The sequence below is a fragment of the Ursus arctos genome, unplaced genomic scaffold (assembly GCF_023065955.2).
Source record: "Ursus arctos isolate Adak ecotype North America unplaced genomic scaffold, UrsArc2.0 scaffold_12, whole genome shotgun sequence".
Classification (NCBI taxonomy): domain Eukaryota; kingdom Metazoa; phylum Chordata; class Mammalia; order Carnivora; family Ursidae; genus Ursus; species Ursus arctos.
The window spans coordinates 67,428,875-67,447,487 of record NW_026622786.1 but is presented as its reverse complement, the minus strand read 5'-3'; the positions used below and the strand labels follow the sequence as shown (position 1 = coordinate 67,447,487).

The 18,613-nt window shown below is 38.0% G+C and overlaps 1 protein-coding gene across 4 annotated transcripts in view; it reads right to left on the bottom strand.

Moving 5' to 3' along the window:
- Window positions 1-353: 353 nt before the first annotated feature.
- The window catches only part of SPATA6 (spermatogenesis associated 6), a 151,880-nt gene continuing 133,620 nt past the window's right edge, over window positions 354-18,613 (bottom strand). For 3 of the 4 annotated variants that reach the window (XM_026498145.4, XM_026498146.4, XM_026498147.4), the window contains one exon: window positions 354-15,026. In XM_026498145.4, the coding sequence (XP_026353930.1) occupies window positions 14,846-15,026 (181 nt within the window). In that variant the 3' untranslated portion in view covers window positions 354-14,845. The remainder of the gene's footprint in view (window positions 15,027-18,613) is intronic. The other variant, XM_048220349.2, reaches the window with a different exon arrangement.

Below are 18,613 nucleotides of genomic sequence, written 5' to 3'. Positions count from 1 at the left end.
CTTCATATCTTATCAACATTAGGAACTTAAGAAAGGCTACATCCTTTATTCTCATGTATAACCTAACAAGCCAGAGAATCATTCAGTGTTTCCAGTTTGCTATTTTACCTTCTGACAAGTTTTATAAAGGCGAAGGGAATGAAACTAACTCGCATTACATGCAAGATGTTGCCTACACAAATGCCAGGAAGGAAGCGAAATGAACAGCCGGAACATATGGCAGTGAGCTGACAGCATGGAGAAGCCCGCTCCGCACGAGCACCAAGCAACATCTTGAAATGTACAAGACATATGTGTTTTAGGAAGAAGACTGAAGTGTTTCATAATAAAAACAGGACAAAGTGAACCATGAGTGCTGAATACAGTTTTAATTAAAAATGGGTTTTTAGCCTTCAATGTGAATATACAATATGCTTCACAGATGGATTTTCTATTTCAGCCTTTCCCAAACCAAAAAGTGAGTGAGACGAATAAAGCTTCTGAAAATGGCACAGAGGCTAAAATGTATGTAAATAATAGAGTGTTCTGGTACAAACAAACAAGGAAGGAAGAACAACCCTTCTGTCATCTCTTTCTGCTTGCACATTGCGTAAGTAGATCACATAACCTGCCTTTGGCGCAAACACGTTTCTCCTCGGTTTCAATGTGTAACAGACACGTACTACTGGGAAACAACCTACATGTCCAACCATAAAGGGACGGTTAAATTGCTTCAGAGTATATCAATGCCACATTAGATAACCATTAAAAATACAATTATGCATCATTTTAGAAAACCCGAAGAGTACGTACTAACATTGAAGTAGTAAGACACGATATTTGTAAGAAACTAACAACTTTGTAGAAATTGCATAGAATATCACAATAAAACACACAAAAATATTACCAAGTTATCGCAAGTTTTTACTTTTATGTGAGCAAGTACTTCTTCTAATTTTTATGCAGTATTGCTTTTTTAAAATCAGAAAACAATGTTTGAGAAGTCCAGTTAAAACTGAAATATCTACCTAGAAAATGGATATAAAATAAGTGATTCTAAGTTTATCAGAAAATGTTTTTCTATTAATCGCTGATTCCTGAGCCATGGTGGCCCTTCTCGGGATAGTTTCATTCTCGTCCGAGGCAAGAAGGAATTATCCCTAAAGTTCGCTGGCTATCGGCGAACAAGGAACCACGTGGAGGCAACGAACAGATTGAAGATGTGACAATTACGCTCTCTGTGTACACAGGGTCAATGATTAGACTTCTCTGTTTTTTCCTTGGGAAAAAAAAAAAGCCTAAATCAAACATAAGAGACTATCTAAATCTCTTTCGGATGCATTTAAACAGCATGAGTTTAAGCGGAAAACTCTGGCAATGACTTTAATGTTTGAAAGTGTCTTGATGCCAGAAAATGCTCTTCTATTACAAAATATTTTTTTAAAGTTCAGCTGGAGTTTTATGTGAGCTCTTTAAGATGGACCAAAAGAAAATTCAGCAACAGCCTTTCTTATTATGTTTCCCGAAGGCTTCATTTCATGTAGAAGACACATTTATTTATCGCCAGGACTTTCTGATGGTCTCCCCGCACAAAACTCTAGCTCCAGGCAAGTGACCAAATGCTGCCCCCCCACACAGTGCGGAACCCTCACTTCCACACCTTTCTGCTGCTATTCAGTATTTTCCCTCTTAAAGACTGTCCTGCCTCTTCCAAAGCCACCCACCCTTCAGCCTGAACTCACGTCCTTCCTCTGTACTCAGGAAGCCTTCTCAGATCAAGGGCGCCAGTTCCTCCATCTCTTGAACTCTTACTATGCACGGGCTCTTCAGCCATTATAGAGGCCTTTGTGGTACCTCTTACTGCGATCTTTTCAAGTATTTATGCCATCTGCTAAAGTAGACTGAAAATTCAGTGGGAACATGTGAGAATTTTTTCTTTGTCATCTATAGTGTTTGCTGAACAAGTGCAATAAATAAGCTGAAAAATGAGAAAGAGCCGGAAAAACAGACCACAAAACCCTTAGTCCTGACTTACGACCTTTGGGATGTCAGCTGTATCTGCTTAAGGATACCAGGAGAAGGGAATGGCAATATTTGAGCACCTAACAATCTTTTTTGGTACGAGGACACAATCCACAATCTAGAGTAAAGCATACGAAGAAGGGCCTTGATGTGATTTCCATATACATCTCATCCTCATGTTGGGCCCCAGTTTTACCAGGGACCCTTATAGGCTAACCATTCTGAACTTCCCGCAGGTCCCGGAATGTGCTGTGTTTTTTTCATGCTCCTGCAAGTTCTGATGTCCTGCCTCTCCTCTCTCGATAAAATCATCCATTAAGACTGAGATAAAAAGGGGTATTCCTTTGTAATGTCTTCCTTTACTCGTTAAGTAATTGCTTCCTCTTTCGTGCTCCTGAAGCACCCACACAAACATCTCTTTCATCCACTTATATTGCGTATTTCTACCACAGTTAACATTTTAGAACACACCGTGTTTATAATATGTTTGTGAGAGGTCAAGATGTATCTTATTTGTATTTGCCCAAAGCCACTCACAAGAAGTAGTTCACAGCAGGTATCCAAAGCTTGCTAACGAGCACACAGATAAATGAATGGCCTTGCTAACTCTTTAGATGAAGGGAGGAAAAAGCCTGGTATTTAAAAGTTAGCCATGGATAACTCAAAAGGTATATCATTCAAATGGGAATCAAGAGCCAGCCTTTATCCTTCCTGGAGCTCAAAACGTTTTGTGCCTAAAATTAAAAAAACATTCAGATGATGAAGAGGTTAGCAAAATGAAAACATTTTAAGAGGAGGAGGGGGGCGCCTGGCTGGCTCAGTCAGTACTGCATACAAGTCTTGATCTCAGGATTGTAAGCTTGCGCCCCATGTTGGGTGTAGACATTATTCACAAATAAAATCTTCAAAAAAAATAAATTAGAGGAGGAGAAGTTTACATGCTCCTTACTACAGAGGAAGCTGTGAATAGGTTCTAGGCCAGGGCAAGCATCACAATCACCTAAAGAGACTCTTAAAAATACAGTTAAATTTACTGCATCAGGATCTGCAAAGATTCAGATGAAGAAACTATTTTTAACGTGATTCTGATCAGTCAGGATTTGTAACCACTGAACTGGTTACACGGAACCAAAGTTTCACTCGTGGGACGCCTGGATGGCTCAGTTGGTTAAGCATCTGCCTTTGGCTCAGGTCATGATCCCAGGGTCCTGGGATCAAGTCCTGCAGAGTCCCACATCGGGCTGTCTGCTCAGCGGGGAGCCTGCTTCTCCTTCTGGCTGCTGCTCCCCCTGCTTATGTGCTCGCTGTCTATGACAAATAAATAAATAAAATCTTAAAAAAAAAGTTCTACCAGCTTTTGATCTGGATGCTATATTGTCATGCATATTCCACCATTGAGATGAGTATTAGGTGTGTCCTAGCTTTCTAGTTCTGAATCCTATACCTAAGGAAAAGTTATTTCCAAATTATGACAATTTCTAATTATTCGTGCTAACTAGATCACTGAATTCTTAAAATCCCACAGAACTTTTTAGTACAGCTGCTAACAAGTTACAAGTTGGCTAATTTAATTTCCCTTGCTGTTCAAGGGAATGGAGGTGTGTTAATAAGCAGGTGAATTGGCCAACAGGTAGGAGCAGATTAGGGAGCAGGAAAAGCAAATACTTGCAGATATTCACAAACATATAAACAAATCTGAATAAGGGACAAGCCTCCTCCAAAAGTAAAATGAATCAAATTATTATCTCTTAAAGTCTAATATTAAATCCAATACCCAAGGAAAAGCAAACAATAGTGGGGAAAAGTTTTATGGGATATTTATGAGAAAATACTAACATATAGGCTTAAATCCTAATTCAGCCACTTACACTCCCACTGTGGACCACAAGAGATGCTTAACCCAAACCGGAGTCTTCTCATTTGTCAAAAATGGGCATTATCATCCCAGCCCTACCTAATTCATAATCATGTAATGGGGAGATGTAATAAAATAACATATAAAAATGTGTGAAAATGATAACAGGCTACATAAAATACAAGCTATTATTTATCGTAAAAGTTTAGTGGAAATAGTTTTCTAAGGCTTTGACTGTTTGGTAGATAAAAATTCACTGAAGTCAAATGTTCTTTTTTTTCCATTTTCCCAACACAAACACTTGAAAATACTTTCTAATTCAAAAGCTGGCATCTTTTTTCTTGTTTGGCAAAAACAATTCCCCCCTGGGTTTCCAGGGGAACTGAAATGAGTTTGACTGTTTTTGTTTAAGATTATCAACAAAAACCTCTCCAAATTATGCAGTTTCTATGCCAAAACACATTCTTTGTGTGGCACAGTTGTAGGAATATATCATATGTGAACAACTGCTGGGCCACAAAGAACAATCAGAAGAGCATATTTTTCTATCCTTTAGGAAAATGTGAAATATTTTTAACATGTCCTTGTCCAGTGGTAGATTTCTTTCCCATATAACCTTTTATTAACAGCAACATATTATTAGAAACAGGGAGAAGGAAGCTCTTCTAAGTAATGTTTCAGAAAATATGTTTCAGATGAGTTCCACAGTTGGCTACACCATCACCATCATCATCATTGTCAATATCATTTACGGAGCCCTTACCATGTGCTAGGCATGTTTAAGTGCTTTATATTTGTTAACTAATTTAATCTTCATAACGACCCCACGAGATTGGTAATATTATCTTTATTTTACAGATAAGAAAACTAAGGTGTACATAAATCAGTTAATTTTTCACAGGTAACCCAGTATTAGGTGATCGAAGCGGAACTGCAACCCAGCGGTGTGATTCCAGAGACGGTGTGTCTAACCACTAGACTGTTTTTCTGGGCAGTGAGTAATTCATATGCAGTAAGATCAATAGCTAAGATATTCATTAGCCAGCAACTTCCAAAAATATTTAAGGATATTTATAATTTTACTTTGTTTATATCTTAGGTTGAGATCTTTCTATAGGAAACCTTTGTGATTAAAAAATTTTAAGTTTAAAACTTCTAAAGAATGGGGGGCGCCTGGGTAGTGCAGTCGTTAAGCGTCTGCCTTCGGCTCAGGGCGTGATCCTGGCGTTCCGGGATCCAGTCCCACATCGGGCTCCTCAGCTGGGAGCCTGCTTCTTCTCCCTCTCCCACTCCCCTGCTGTGTTCCCTCTCTCGCTGGCTGTCTCTCTGTCACATAAATAAATAAAATCTTTAAAAAAAAAAAAAACAAAAAAAAACAAAAAAAAAAACTTCTAAAGAATGACCTGGTAAGCCTGAGGCTGGTCTTCTTATGAAAAGGTCCGTGTGTATGTGTATGCGTGCGTGTGTGTGTGCACGTGTGTGTGCGTGCACGTGTGTGTGTGTGCACACGTATACCTCTCTGGTAATAAACCGCGGGTCTTCTCAAAAAGGTAATTGCTCAATCACATTCATTACAAATCCTTAAGAGCTACGGAGATGTTCATCTGGCTACTTCTGCTGAATTAGGGTAATTTATTCTGAGTTCTACCTCTAATATCCCCCAAGTTAAAAAAATATATGTATATATATATACGTGGTTAATTTATAAAAATATATCTGTGCTATTTCTAACACAAATGAAGGACAAAATAAACTTCTAGGATAAAAACTGGTTTTATAGGACATACACTCAAACTAAATTTATTTTTCTTTCAAAAATAATACCTTCACAACTAAGAGAAGCCACATATGGAGTTGAAATGGGCAATATTGTCAGTGATTAGTTTCACTTGTGAAAGCTACGTAAAACCTTTACCAAATGCACACTTGTATACAAGGTTAATAGGATTTTTAAAAATAGAAATAATGATGCTGGGTGGATTTATACACAAAAACGATGAAACTAATGACAGGGAAAGGGAACTAAATCATTTTTAAGCATCTACTGCTTGTCAAGTACAATGCTAGTCACTTTGCATCATTTACCTAAAATATTTGCATTATTTACCTAAAGTATTCTTCATAGTAGCCATCCCAGATAGGTATCATTCCCATTTTATTAATAATAAAAATAAGGTTCAATACCTCCAGAGAGCACCACAGTACAGAATTCAAACCCAGGTATATATGGCTCTTTCCATAAACTGCAAAACCTACATAAATTAAATAACTAGTAAATCTAAAAGTTATACCAAAAATCTGAGTAATGTGGTTTCATGTCTTAAAATAATTTTGAATATTTTTACATTTATTTACATAGCTCATGTTTCACTTTTTGCTCTCCAATCAGATCAAGATTTTTCAAAATACTACCTTTATATTGCCTTGGAATTTAGCTGTTGTAGCCACTCTTTACTGAACACCATGCATTGTATGCGGCACTCTACATGCATTACCTCTTTCTATTATCATAACAACTAGGGGCACCTGGCTGGCTCAGTCAGTAGAGCATGCCACCCGATCTTGGGATTGTGAGTTTGAGCCCCACACCGGGCATGGAGATCACTTAAAAAAAAAAATGTTTTTTTTTTAAAATAAATGATCATAACTCTATGAAAATATCTTTTATAAGTGAGAATACAAGTTCAGAGAGGTTAAGTAAAACAGAGGTGACAAAATAAGAGAAAGAAATCTGAGGTCTGTTCAGCTTTAAAACCAATAGTACTGCTGTTGTGCTGGATGGAGTATTTTTGAAATTGCAAATTCATTTTCCCAGATCATTTCCAAAAAGCAATTATGATAGTGCCTCATAAATGTCAAAGAATGTCCACACTTATTTCTCCTATTTAATTCTAACACTTGTCTGACGAACGGAGTGCAATATTTATTATTTCACAGGTAGGAAAAAAATGAGGTTCAGTCAAGTTGGGGAGGAAGTGCTTTTTCTACTATGCAATGTTGCTGTCAGTTTCCTGGAAGTAGAACTTTCTGAAAAGCCATATACATAAATCCCTCCTTTGTTTGCACAGATTACTAATGTTACAAAAACTCCAGTGAATAGTGAGTTTCATTGATAAAAGTGTCGAACAAAACACATTCATTCTCATTTCTATTACGTATGTTCAAAGACATTAAAGGTTCTCTCTCACCTTATTTCTGAACTGTATCAGACACTAAACATCTTTAAACTTCTACTGCAACAGAAATATAGTGATGCTCATGACAGCTTTTGACTTAAAGTCTATTTTTTCCCCTGATGTTAAGAGAGCCACCTATGCTCTATTTTACTTAGCATTTGCTTGGAATACCATTTTTCCATTCCTTCACTTTTAGCCTGAGTGCCTCCTTACATAGAAAGTGGGTCTGCTGTAAATAGCATATAGTTGGGTCTTGTTTTGTTATCCATTCAGTCACTTTAGGTCTTTTGACTGAAGAGTTTAATACATTTACATTTAAGGTACTTACTGATAGGAAAGGACTTCCTTTGCCATTTTGTTGTTTTCTAATTCTTTGGTTCCTTTATTCCTCTCTTGTTGTCTTCCTTTGTGTTTTGTTGATTTTTGGTAGGGATATGCTTTATTCCTCTTCTTATTTTGTGTATCTTCTATATGATTTTTGTGTGTGTGTTTTTGGTTACCATAGGACTTGTTAAACTGTCCATACCACCCAAAGTAATCTACAAATTCATCGCTATACCCATGAAAATCCTAATGGCATTTTTTTTTTTACAGAAATAAAAGAATAATCATAAAATTCATATGGAATCTTTAGACCCAGAACAGCTGAAGTGATCTTAAGAAAGAACAAAGAAGCTGGAGGCATCATACTTCCTGATTTCAAACTAAATTACAAAGCCACAGTAATTAAAGTAGTAGGACACTGACATAAAGACAGACCTACAGCAATGGAACGGAGAGCCCAGGCATAAAGCAACACATATACAGTCAAGTGATCTTTGACAAGGGTGCCAAGAACACGCAATGGGGAAAGGACAGTTTCTTCAATAAATGGTGCTGGGAAAACTGGATATCCACATGGAGAAATGAAGGAAGGAAAGAAGGCAGGCACTAGAACCCCTACCTTACACCATACACACAAAAAAAGGTGGGTCAAAGATTTAAACATAAGTCCTAAAACTGTAAAACTCCTAATAGAAAACAGGGAGAAAGCTTCTTGACATTGGTCCTGGCAATGATTTCTTAGATATGACACCAAAAGCAAAGGAAACAAATGTAAAAATAGACAAGTGGAACCATATCAAATTAAAAAGCATCTGCATGGTAAAGGAAACACTCAACAGAGAAAAAGACAACCTATGGAATGGGAGAAAATATTTGCAAACCAGGTATCTGATAACGTATTTGTTAATAATAACAAAGTTTCAGTTATCTAAGATGAATATGTCCTACAGAACTACCGTATGGCATGGTGTCTATAGTTAACACATAAAGAAAGGGACACGAGGAAACTGGCATGTGCTGAACATGTCTATTACCTTGATTGTGCTGATAGCATCACAGGTGTCTGCATATGTCCAAACTTATCAAATTGTACGTATGAAATAGGTGCAGTTTTTTTTATATCAATTATACCTCAATAAAGCTATTTTAAAAAAGAGAATGTTAGTGATGCTTGAATGTGTGGTTGGTTACTCAATCAAAGAGGGTAACTAGTGCTCCACAGAAAGCACACTGTCTTTTTACCTGGAACGATCCCACACATCAGCTCTGGTTACCATGAACTCCTGGGTTAAATAAATCTTCAGTGATGTTCCTTTCATACACTTCCACCAACTTCTCCCTTAGCTCATGAAATGGTCTCTTCATTCACTTCTAGTGTTTGGATGTTGGAAATTTGCCCTAGGTTTTACCGCATTGTTAATTAAACTGGGGTTGTAATCTACAGCAGTTCTCTGAAGGGACACTAGCCCCACTATTTAAAAATGTTATTAACTGTAACAAGCTGAGTTTTTGTAATCACTTGTTGACAGGCAGAATTGGGTTTAGATTCAGATTCGAGCTTTGCCATATACTGGCTACGTTTATCACTAGCCAATCCTAGCAGTTTGATCCTTGGTTATCTAGTCTGTAAAACTGAGATTACTTATACCGACCCTAGCTCACAGGGTTGTTGGGAAGATCAAATAATATAATGTATGTAAATCACCAAGTATGGTGGCCCTAAATAAGTATTACTTTAATTCCCCTGTTTTAAGCACTTTAAAGATAACGCTTAGATGGGGATGAGAAACAAAAAAACAAAAAATTACCCTCACCGCCCCCCCAAATACCCTGCAAACATTCATAAAATATACAAATTAGAGCAGAATGCATTCTCTTCCATCAGGTTCATTTACTTGAATTAGCATAACTTGAATGCAACATACTAAGGTTTAAGATATTAGTTTAAAAAAACGATTTCATTGAGACGGTTTTGCTTAAATATCCATATAAATACCTTACTTAATATACTAATTCTTAATTAATCGAGAGAGTCCTAGTTGCTAGATTGAGTAGCTTAGTTACATCTGAAGACTAGAAGATGGAGAACTATTCAATCCCTCAGCCAAAAATGTACTGCTTTGTGAATGACAAAACATAAGACATTGGGAAAGAACATTTAAGGCTCTTCTCGGGAACCATGAAATCTGCATTTCCTAGAAGGGATTTAATTAAACTCCACTGGAATAGAAGATGCTGGAAACAACTGCAGGCAATTGCTTGCTTGGTGCACTGCCTAGCCCTGTACGTCTCAGCCCTGCAGCAGCAGAGCGGGAGCTGGCCCTCGCCACCTCAACACTGTACATCGCAGGTGGTCAGCTGAGCAACAGACAGACAAAAAGACAGGCCGTCATAGGATTTCTTTTTTCTTAATTTAAGAGTACTTTCTTGAAAAATAGATTGTACTATATAAACACTCAATCTCTCAACTGATGAACCATTTCTTTCTTCCTGAGGACCATGGTACAACTACGATTCCTCTCTTATCTTTTCCTTTGTTTTCTCTTTCCGCTACAGGTATAGATAAACTAGCTGAAAGCAAGTCTGATCAGGTCTTCTTATTTCTTATGTCCAGATAGTTAGGCTTTGTATTGCTTTTAGTGACCCTTCATGTAGGCTTATGCTCTCCAGGCCATCTAGATGGAGTACAGCTAATTTCAGTTATCATCCCTGTCTGAAGTATATGACGCCATTAAGAATTAATGAGGATTTCCTTTTCATCTTTATAGCATTTCTAGCATCTATTACAGTATTTCTCTCACTGTAATAGGTAAATGTCAGTCTCCCTCCACCCCCCACAAACTCAGGTCAGGAACTGTGTTTTTGTTTCTCTGGATGATTCGTCGGTGCTGTGCAGATTGCCTGGAACAGAGAAGACCTTCAATAATATTTGTTAAATGGATGAATATTCACCAGTTCTGGTTGTCTAAGAAACATTATATTATTAAACTAAGCATATCACTCAGAGATGAATAATATACTCATAATATAACTCAAAACAAAAAGTTGGGTTTCTTCTCTTACCTCTTCATTTTGTATATGAATTTCTAGCTATTTTTCCTAATTATAATAGAAATAGAATTCTATTATTTCTCCTCATTTTTAAAAGGGTGGCCCTCTAACACGCTAACTGCCAGAGCCTCAACATGAGGAAAAGTGCAACTGCTCGAAGTTCACTCCTGTCAGGGCGCCTATAACGGTCACGTACAAATCAGGACAAGAACAGCAGAGAGCTTCCATTTGTTTTTTCCTCACTTCATTATTTTCATCTGATTTCAAAAATCCATTTTCTACTTTTGAGTTCTCCCAAGTTCCAGATCTTTATTTTTAACTGATTACTAGATATGTCCCTCTATCTCACCTCTACTCTCATAAAACCTGATCAATATTTAGTTTATTCCATCTCGGTTTCCTATTCTCAAAAGTCATTCCCATCTTTCAATGTCCAGCTCAAAGGTCACCTCTTCCTATGCTGCTCCAGGCCCGTCATTCTCCTTGTCGTTCTCTACTGCACTCAGTAGATCCTTCCAAAGCTTTTGCATCCCTGCGCACCATCTCCAGTGAAAGCACTTGGGGGTTTCCCGAACAATCAATCTCTCCCCCATTTTCATGCCTTTGCAAATTCTGCACCAAGCGAGAATGCTCTATCCCCATTCTTGCAGTCTTCCACTGCAGACGTTACCAAACTACTATAAATGTTGAAATACACTGTTATCTTTTTCAAACTCTTCACACTTGTGGGAAGGTACATTTAATAAATTTATACCCTCTACATCTAACACAGTGCTCAGTAAACATGTGTCGAATGGGGGGATGATACTTACATGTGTGACTAGCCTAAGATCCTAATGTAAAATTTAAAAAACACAAAAACTGTAAAATGGTGGAGTCATTTGGGAAAACAGTTTGGCTTTTCCTCAAAATGTCAAACATCATGTTTCCATCTGACTCAGCAATTCCACTTCTAGGCTTACACTTGAGAGAAATGAGAAGATATGTTCTTACAAAAACTCATACACAAATATTCATGCCAGTGCTTTTCATAATATCCCAAAAGTGGGAATAAAAATGCTCCTCAATGGAGTGCTGTGCGTCCACATTATGACTATTACTTAATCATCAAAGGGAGAAAATACTGATGTGCATTACAACGCAGATGAACTATGAACACATTATGCTAAGTCAAAGAAGCCAGACACAAAAGGTCACATGCTGTACGATTCCATTTATATGAAATGTCCAGAACGGGCACAGCGACAGAAAGCAGATTACTGGTTGCCAGGAGGTGAGGGCAGAAGGGAATGGTGAATGATTGCTAATGGGTTCGGGAATTCTTTCTGGAGTCATGAAATATTTTATAATTAGCTAGTGGTTTTAGCTGCACAACTCCGTGAATATACCAAAAACCATGCGACTGTTTACCTTTACAGGGTGAACGTCACAGTGTATGAGTCACATGTCAATAAAGCTATTATTGGAAAATGAACACAGTACTGCGAACGCTCTATCTGCCCCAGATTTTTAACCAGGGGCTTAGTCTTTGACGTTACAACTGGACTGCCTAGAACCTGTTTACACCTCCATGTTCATCAACTACACAATCATAGAAGTGCCGGAACATTAAAAGACCCTTCTAAATTAACCCCTTCATCACCTTATAGATAAGACAACTGAGCTCCAAGAAGGATAAATGACTTGAACAAGGTTGTATAACTAATAGTGGGGCCATGAAGACTTCACATTCTGTCCAATCACACATCTTTTTTCGTAGTTGAACTGACATCTTTCTTCCTGAAATTCCCAGGTTTTTTTTTTTATTTAAAGGACAAAAATACCTTAAAAGGAAGATGATCAATTTATCTTTCGTATTAAGTCCAATAACTATTACTAGATTGTAAGAAATATTTTTAAAAGGCTAAGGAAGTAACTGCATCTTTCTGCTTCTTACAATGAGAAAGGACAACTATTAATATTTAAGGTTTTAATCCTTAAAAATAATATAAGAATTCATAGTAGGAGTTAGGGATAGCAACAAAGACACTCCTTCCCCCAGGAAACGGAAATAAGACACTTAGCCAAGACACTACATATCTGGAAACTTGCACCCGATCCTTCAGAGAGAAGTCAAATGTAATCCACAGGAAAATATTTTTCAGAATATTATATTCTGAAGTTCCCCTTTGAGACTCATTTTTTGTGGTCTTTGTATAGCCAATGGCAGAAATAGGTGTGATAGGTAATTTTTGATGTAGTTATTCACTCGGGAGATTTTCTATGACAGTGAATTTTTCCTTGAAGCTCATATTTGTTCTTTTCGCCAAGCAGGACCTTTCAAATGAAAGAATTTTTCATTTGTTTCCACAAACAGAAACAAAAAACAAAAACAAAACATACTAAGTTTCACTGATGATATTTTTTGTTAAAAAAAAAAAAAGCATTAGTCAATGCTGACCTTCAAAGGCTCATTGTACAAAACATCACCCTACCACTTACAGCCAGAGGGTGACTCAGTGATTGTGTAATGTACCATTTCCCCGACTGGTGTCCACATGTATCCGAGGACGGCACATTTGAAAGGGACTGTAGGGAGCTAAGAGGGTGGGATGGGAGGGGAAGGATGGCCATGATGACAAATATTGCTACATCCTCACTTGAGGAAATTCTGGGCTAATTAAAAAATTATTTACTGAGCCCTAACTATGTGTCAGACTCCAGACCAGATGCTAGAGCGAAACATGTTTATGCCAGGATTTCTTAGTGCCTCTAACAGGCTGGTGTTTATTATATCAGCCATTCATGCTATTTGCCCGGGCAGCTCCAGCCTGGAACAGCTGTTGCAGTATCAACAGCCCTGCCTTTCGTTCCTGCCATCCTACCTATGACTCTCTAAGTTGGGGAGTGTGAATCTAGTGTATAGCTTTTCCTCAACTTATATGACTAATGAAACACCTGTATCTACATTCCTACAGCCATCTCTTAGAATAGAAGTCCATGGAACACGGTTCGGGATATGCTGATCCACTTCATTCTCTTCATTTGATAGCTGAGGAAAGTTAGGCTCAGAGAATTAAAGAGACTCAGCGGGAGAAGGGCAGGATGGAACTAAATAAAGCCTAGGCCTCCTGGCCCCTTTCTCCGATGCGCTTTGCCATACATCACAGACTGCCATACCAGAACACTCTAAACATGAAGTCTAAAAATCCTATTATTAGACAACAAGTATTATATCCTTTCTCCTAATACAAAAACAAGTCACTCAATTTTACACGTTAATTTCAACTTAAATGGAGTTCAACTTTTTTTTTCTTTTTAAATCATAACTGTAGAATTAACTAAAGGTAGAGTCAATGAGAGAACAATACCTTGTAGTCAACTCTTCAAGCTTGTAAGCCAAGTTCACTTATTTTCTATTCTCTGCTTTCCCTCCACTTACTCCGGTAAATATGAGATGACCGATTTCTTCATATCTTCAAGGACTCACTGGCCTCACAGGTGAGGACATTGCGGGGGAGTGGGGAGGAGAGAAGCTAATTTTATCAGCTATCAGACTTCCAGGTACAGAGCGTTCTGTATAATATTTTTCTCCTCTTTAGGGTTCCAAGTGTCCTTTAACTAAAGATACTACTTTCCTGGCTATTTGGTACCTATGAGAACTCTAAAAGAGTTTAAAATTACAATATAATCCCTTTATTCTCTCTGAGTTTCTACATGCTTACTAACAAAAACTATTTTCTGATTCTGGTTGCACCAAAAGAAATGGCCTTAAAAGAAAATCGCGCAAAGAATTCTATTTTTAAAAATCAGTTATTCACAATTTGGGTCACACACGGCCACTGTTATTTCTAGCTAACCGTATTGTGGGTAACTTAGTTCTTTTAGAGAAGAGGAAGTGAATGATTATATAAACTTTAAAAAGAAAACTATTTCTTATTAGCTAAGAAGTACAAGTAGCCTTTTGCAGGGGGGAAGGGACAGAAATAAGTAGAAAACAGGGTTTAAACTTAGGAAATTCATTTCCGTACAGTATATCTTTTTGCTCATTATCAAGAAAAAGGAGTTAATAGTAATCTTAGACAAGATAACCAATCAAGCAGATGAAAAGAAAATCCCAAGGTGATTAGGCAGAAGACCATTTCTAGAGAGAATCTATTCTTGGATTTGTAGAAGCAGAGATGAGACGTATGTGGCAGGACACCCTTCTCATACTCAGACTGGAAGTTGTGATCGTGGTGAGGGGCTTTGACTTTTGGAACAGAGCTCTCTCTTCTGTGATAAAAAAGGGACTGCCTGTGGTAATTTGCCATTTGAAGCAATAAACTTATTCACATCTAACTACTGTACTCAGAACCACCTGTCCAAAAAAAAAAAAAAAGAATACAGATATTGATCACATCAAACGTTTTCATTGAGAAGTTGACACAGACACCCATACGGTTTATCGTGGATGGTCTCAGAAGCTTTCCTGTGTATGAGAAACAGAACTACAGGCCTTTTTGTACAAGTTCCTGTATATCTTGTCCATACTGTTCTCAAAGATGGGTCGGTGGGATTTTCCTTTATAAGAGGCTGCCCTGTTGGACCAGTATTCACCGTCATCCAAATGGAGAGTGCCACGGGGCCGCTGAAATGAGCTATAAAAAAGGATATAAAATATTAAAACTGGTGAAACTCGAAGAGAGGTAGTATTATATAAATCAAATATTTACTCAGTACTTTATGGGTGTGTGCCTTCAAAGAGTGACCCTATTTATATGAAACTATTACAAAACAATAAAATGAAAATTGTGCCTGAGAGACAGAATTCAGAGAAGGGAGATGCGTGTGATGTGGTAAAGACAGGGCGCGGATGCTGTGGGAAGGCCAGTCACGAGAGCTCTGGGCCTCTCAAGTCAGGCAGACCTGGAACTGAGTAAGGCTCAATCCTTTACAAGTGGTGGACCCTGGGGCAATTTATTTAATCAACCTGAGTCTTAGCTTCCTTCACGGTATTTTCTGCAGGATTGTTTTAAACATCGAAGACAATATGCGTAAAGTGTATAGTACAGCGCTTACTCTGCACACAGAAGTTATCCAGCACGAGGCACCGAACTACAGGTGCTTTATAGAAATTTATCTGAAAATCTGAGGACACTCTGATGTTGGTAGCTGTGGAAACTGAGGCTCGGTGGTCAAGGGACTTGCCTAGGGCCACTCGGCTAGTACTGGCGGAAGAGAAAGAGATACTACATCTGTGGCCCTGAGGCCCCTTCCCCTACGGCACACTGCTATGGTCCTCAAGGAGCAGGAGGACATTAGCCTGAAGATGAACACTTCTGGAAAATGGAAAACAAGGCAAAAAAAGTCTGTATTTGAAGTGGTAGGGATCTGAGGTCTTGAAGACAAAAGAGAGAATAGATAGGAAGCTATGAAATAGACCAGGACGAGGCTAATTATGATGGGAATAGAGAAGAAACGGCAACTCCTTTTGAAGGTTTCATAGTACTTTTAAAAACATACCCAAGTTACAATTTTACTATCATAAATATTAAGTTCTGGGCTTAATATATCATTCGGTAGAAACAAAATGTTGACTTTTGCAAGGACTGAGTTTATTTTTTTAATAAATAATTGACCTACTTCAAGAAATTAATTACTTGTTATAGATAAGACTCTCAGGCATGTTAGAGATTATGAAGTTTGTGCCATATAAAACTGTATGTTCTGGTTATTACATGCCACAAATATTTTATTCATACATTTGGAATGCCACTTCAAACAATTTCTTCCTTGACTTATCAGTCTAATGATGTTACCTCTATTGTCAACCGTGAAGTGGGAATTTTAGGGCCATATATCTGTAAGAAGAATTTGCTATTTGACCTGAAGTCGATCTAACACCAGCACACGCTAAAAGAGACCACAAAAAAAGGCATGGAGTAGCTGGGTTATCATTCTTGGAGCTTGACATGGTGTCCGTGAGGGTGTAAAGTCATGAGAACATTTATACACTCACTTTGGAAGAGTTTGGCATGACCCAATAAGGTTGAATATGCAATTTTAAGCCAGTAACCCCACTCCTGCGTACCCCAGCAAAATCCGTGCACATATGTACCAGGAGACATGTACAGACATGTTCATAACAACACTCTCTGTAAAAAAGCTACGGACTGGAAGCTACCTAAATATCCATCTACATTAAAGCAGATATGCATGGAACTGTACGTGCATACAATGATATCGGATGCAGCAGGGAAAATTAGTCAACTATAGGCACGTGCGTCAATGGGGATGAAACTGAAAAACCAACGGAGCGGGAAAAAATCAAATTTCAAACAATACACAGTTGTATTGTACATTTATGTAAAGTCTAAAACAAGGAAAACTAAACAACTTATTGCTGAAGGATAGATCATGTGTGGTATAACTACAAAGAAAAAAGGATTAATAGAAAAGCTAGAACAGCTGTCACTATGGAAAGGGATGCAATCGGTTAGGAGCATAAGGCGGCTCTGGAGGTGTGGCTAATGTTCTATAAAGCTGGATGGTGCGTACATGGGTGTTCCTTTATTATTATCATTACTATTATTACTAAGAATGCACAAACCTTACATATATGCCCCTGTTACAATTAATATATTGGATATGTTTTTAAAAATTCACTTCTGGGGGGCGCCTGGGTGGCACAGCGGTTAAGCGTCTGCCTTTGGCTCAGGGCGTGATCCCAGCGTTATGGGATCGAGCCCCACATCAGGCTCCTCCGCTGGGAGCCTGCTTCTTCCTCTCCCACTCCCCCTGCTTGTGTTCCCTCTCTCGCTGGCTGTCTCTATCTTTGTCAAGTAAATAAATAAAAAAATCTTAAAAAAAAAAAATTCACTTCTGGGAACCATGACAATAGGTCGCTCTACTTCCTGACAGCTTTGCTAAAATGAAACGTTACCTCATATTTTCTAGTAATATTTACTAGATCCTGCCAAACTTTCTTGACACCGGGTGCTGCCTCTTTCACACTGGAAAATTTTGAAAATGATATAATCTCTGGGATAACAAAGGTGTTTTAAAACAGGATGACCATTACTTCCATCTTGTCCATTTTGTTAAGGAGGGATAATTAGGACAATGTCTCATACTTAAAATTGTTCAAAAGGCCTCAGCCAAGTCTCAGTGCTCTTGCTTTGATATGGTTACCACATTTCTTTCATTAGCTTTGCTGAAGAAATAGTCTAGCCACTGAATACAATTTGATTTCATAGATTTTTTTTCACCAAGCCTAACTCCTGTTGTCACTTACAGCCTTTTTTTTTTTTTTGACGGTTTGAGTCAAAATGACGGGAAATCACACACTCAAAAATATATTAATAGGAACGTATCTACGTCTTTCGTGCTTCTGCAACCGTGTCTACCAGCCTAGGTCCCCACATTTGCCGCTGTTCCCTCGTATTACTTTAGGAATCCCACCATGTTGTGCTTTGCTTGGTTGGTTGTTTTTATCTGTTGCTTGGTTTTGCAATAAGTCATGAACTAATTAAAATTGCACAAAACACAGGTGTTTGTCCTTAACTCCTTGTCCACAATCATCAACTTTACTACATGCTGATGGCTGGATAATAACATTCTTTTCTGAATTCTATATTTTGTTTAGTTGCCAGGCTAGTTCTACTATGATAAAGCTACTCAACGGAAGGTCGGATTTCTAACACACACCTCTGCCCAGCTCTTGCGAGGTAAAGCAGCAGGAGGGCTGCTAACTTTAAAACCATTGTGTAGGTTCCCTCTGAGATCGTAAACCATTCCGCCACCCCATCATCAATTACTATATTTGATGTTACCTGGCATGGATTTGCTACTGCCCTGCTTCCTTTAGACGATACATTTTTTTTTCATGTCTCAAAGCTGCTTAAAGTATCACTTCAGTGGCTTGCAACGAATAAATAAATTCAGAGAGCTTTTTAGAAGCAAACGCAAACCAAGTAAGGTTCTATAAAGAGGAGCTACAGAGGCCAAAATACACATCCTGATGCTTTTAGATCTTAAAACTTGGCATCGAGTTTATTTCTATTTAAAATTGCAAAATTCTTCAATTGAGTAAACAATATTGTAATTCTCCGGAGAGAATTTGGGAATTAGTTCAGTCTGGAAGTCTGAATTGTAAAACAGAGAGGTGAACACAGAACAGGCCCTAATATGGTCCACAGATAGGTGCAAACAAAAGTATCAGAATCCTAGAAAGGATATTTACTTC